At 36.8% G+C, this 3,847-nt stretch overlaps 1 protein-coding gene across 2 annotated transcripts in view; it reads right to left on the minus strand.

Annotated features, from left to right (window-relative positions):
* LOC103605367 (iron-sulfur protein NUBPL) overlaps positions 1–3,298 on the minus strand; it is a 56,819-nt gene extending 53,521 nt beyond the window's left edge. For both annotated transcript variants that reach the window (XR_551787.1, XM_008589939.1), the window contains exon 1: positions 3,209–3,298. Coding sequence is in view for 1 of the 2 variants with exons in the window: in XM_008589939.1 (XP_008588161.1) it covers positions 3,209–3,266 (58 nt within the window). In the remaining variant the exon portion in view is untranslated. The remainder of the gene's footprint in view (positions 1–3,208) is intronic.
* Between the last annotated feature and the right edge of the window lie 549 nt (positions 3,299–3,847).

The raw sequence follows: 3,847 nt of genomic DNA on the forward strand, positions 1-3,847 counted from the left end.
ATTATTTTCATTAGTTTCAATAAATTTTTTGATTTCCAGGAGAAACACTTCAGGAAGTAGGACTGGACACAGACTTCATGAATATGACCCCAAAAGCATGGGCAACCAAAGGAAAAATAAACAAATGGGATTATATCAAACTAAAAAGCTTCTGCACAGCAAAAGAAACAATCAACAGAGTTAAAAGACAACCAACAGAGTGAGAGAAAATATTTGCAAAATATACATCTGACAAAGGATTAATATCCAGAATATACAAGGAACTCAAACAACTTTACAAGAAAAAAACAAGCAACCCAATTAAAAAATGGGCAAAAGAGCTAAATAGGCATTTCTTCGAGGAAGATACACAAATGGCCAAAAGACACATGAAAAAATGCTCAACATCACTCAGCATCCGGGAAATGCAAATCAAAACCACATTGAGATATCATACCACTCCAGTTAGGATGGCTAATATCCAAAAGACTCTGAACGATAAATGCTGGCGAGGTTGCGGAGAAAAAGGAACTCTCATACATTGTTGGTGGAACTGCAAAAATGATGCAGCCTCTATGGAAAACGGTATGGAGGTTCCTCAAACAATTGCAGATAGATCTACCATATGACCCAGCTATCCCACTGCTGGGAATATACCCAGAGGAATGGAAATCATCAAGTCAAAGGTATACCTGTTCCCCAATGTTCATCACAGCACTCTTTACAATAGCTAAGAGTTGGAATCAGCCCAAATGTCCATCATCAGATGAGTGGATACGGAAAATGTGGTATATCTACAGAGTGGAATACTACTCTGCTATAAAAAGAATGAAATACTGCCATTTGCAATGACATGGATGGACCTAGAGAGAATTATATTAAGTGAAACAAGTCAGGCACAGAAAGAGAAATACCACATGTTCTCACTTGTTTGTGGGAGCTAAAAATAAATAAATAAACACAAAAAAACTGGTGGGGGGGAGGGAGGGAGACATAACAATTACAATTCCTTGAAGTTGATATGACAATCAAACAGAAAGGACATTGTTGGGAAGGAGGGGGGAGATGGAGGAGGGAGGGAGGTTTTGGTAATTGGCCACAATAATCAACCTCATTGTATATTGACAAAATAAAATAAAATTTGGAAGAAAAAAAAGAAAAGAAAAGAAATTTACTTAGCTCATGGTTCTGGAGGCTGGCAAGCCCAAGAGCATGGTAGCAGGTTCTGGTGAGGGCTTTTGTACTGTGTCATAACATGGCAAAGGGCACCACATGGGGAGAGGGAAAGACCATGCCAGCTCAGGTCTCTTCCTCTTCTTGTAAAGCCACCAGTTCCACCATGGGGACCCCACCCTGATGACCTAATCTAATCCTAATAACCTCCCAAAGACCCCTCCTCCAAATACATATGAATTTGGGGATTCAGTTTCTAACACATGAAATTAAGGGGACATATTTAAGGTACAGCATAAGCTAAAAATTAAGAAATATAAAATATTTCAAAACTACTTAAAACAAAGAAAAAGCAGGCTATACAGTACAGTGATTACAAAAAGGATAGATTATTTTCATATGTTACTTTACTCCCATCTCATACTTTATAGCCTCCTCACCAAAGAAAAAGCCTCAGACTCCAGTAAGGTTACAAATATACTAAAACATCAAAAATATTCATATTAATGAGGATATATTGATATTTCTAAGCAAAATGTATATCTTGTCAAAAACTTAAGATTCTAAACCTTTCGAAAGGGCTGATGTCAATGATATCGCTTAGATAACCAATAAATGACTGATCTGCAAAGACCAGAAAATCTTTAGAAACAGATTAAATTCCAAATTACAAAAAAGATATCCACTACCATATTAAAGTATTATGTACTTGATGTTAGCTATTATGTTCATTGCTCTCTTGACCTTAACGTTAAATAATTAGCACAATATAAAATTCTCCTATAGTTGTATTTACCAAAAAGCCAATTGTGATATTTTGAAATACAGTATATATTTGGTCCTCCTAGTCCTTGTCTACTGACATACAGTTTCTAAAATCCTTAGAATCTCCAAAGTGCTGTCTTTTTGTACGCTAATGAGTTGACTGAAGGCTGGCAGCTCCTAGGTAGCTTCAGGATAGGGGCTGGTCACAGGAAAGACCAAGGCAGTCCCACTCCAACCTCAAGCAAGGGGAGAGGGACTGAAGGTTAAACGCTCACCATAGCCAATGATTTAATCAATCGTTGCTACATAATTAAAGCTTCCATAAAAACCCAAGAAGCCTGGGTTTGGAGAGCTTCCAGACAGTGAACACATGGGGGATTTTGCCTCTACTTGATGGCAGAGTGGCATATCCCAACTTCACAGGGACAGAAAGAAGTTCCTGAACTTGGGACCCTTCCAGACCTTGCCCTATGTATCTCTTCATTTGACTGCTTATTTATATCCTTTAAAGTATCCTTTGCAATAAACAGGTAAAGTGTAAGAGTTTCCCTGAATTCTATGAGCTGCTCAACAAATCAATCCAACCTGAGAAGGGGCTTTTGGGAACCCCAATTTATAGCCAGTTGGTCAGATGCAAGGCAAAACAACCTGTAGCTTTAGTGTGGCATCAGAAGTTGGGGGGTGGGGTTGGCAGTCTTGGGGACTGAGCCCTCAACGTGTAGAATCTGATGCTATCTCCAGGTAGATAATGTCAGAACTAAATTGAAGGGACCCCCCCCAGTATCCACAGAACTGGTTACTTCCTTCCTAGTGGGGAGAAATCCTCACAATTGGTCACGTTAGTCAGTCTTTTGTGCTGTTACTGAGTAAGAATATAGGAAAAACACACACTTTGTATTTTTTCCTCACAGACCAACTTTCCTAATATTTACTCTTACTCAGTATTCATTCAGTAAATATTTACTAAGTGCCTACCATATACAAGTACTGTAAGTGCTGGACAGCAGTGAAACAAACAGCTGTGTTCTACATAAATACTACTTAAGTGCTACTGCTCTTCTAGAACACAGGTTTATATTATCACCATTTGAAAGTGTCTTTATGTTTTTGTAAATATACTCATTCTGGTAATATTTTGAAAAATTCAATTTATGTTTCTGATCTCTAATGAAAAACTTATAAATGATTATTTTAAGATAAAAATGTTTGCCTGTCATTAAGTTTGTTTTTCTGTATAGCAATAGCAACATATCAAAGAAAGCACAGATTACTTCCAACTTTTAAGATTTACCTGAAATGGGAATATTCTGTGAGACCGATAACTGCACATCTCCGGTTCCTGGTGGCATGTCAACAACTAAATAATCCAGTTGGCCCCAATCTACCTAAAAACCAAGATAACATAAATAACATCATTGTATAACAATTCTAGTGAATAGTGATGTAAACAAGATTAATGTGCAAACAACAAATCTAAAATAACAGCTATAACTTGACCCATCAGTAGGTGTCAGGCACTGTGCTGAGGGCTAAGGATGATACATGGATGAATAAGTGACACTCACTGCTTCTAGCAGACCTTCTCTGAATGATAAGTTTAAATTTCCAGATGACCTGTACACAAATACTAATAGTGAACCCATTTCACAGTGGGCTTCTATTCAGGACCAATCTTTTATTTTCACTGGGTATAGCCCGCATTTTGCCTAAGAAGGTCTTAGCTTTTTGTCTCTTAGGTTTTTTGGTATAGCATTTCCTACGCTAATATAATTTTTTTAAGTTTATTATTTTTACTACATAAAAATAAAACAAACTAATAATGAAAACCAAAACTTATTAATAAGAAAAAATTTAAAATATAACTAGAGTCTCCATACTACTAACATTTTGTTTATTTCTTTCCAGGCATTTTTTAAAAGTATCTGTACCT

The sequence above is a fragment of the Galeopterus variegatus genome, unplaced genomic scaffold, assembly GCF_000696425.1.
Source record: "Galeopterus variegatus unplaced genomic scaffold, G_variegatus-3.0.2 Scaffold5766, whole genome shotgun sequence".
NCBI classification, from domain to species: domain Eukaryota; kingdom Metazoa; phylum Chordata; class Mammalia; order Dermoptera; family Cynocephalidae; genus Galeopterus; species Galeopterus variegatus.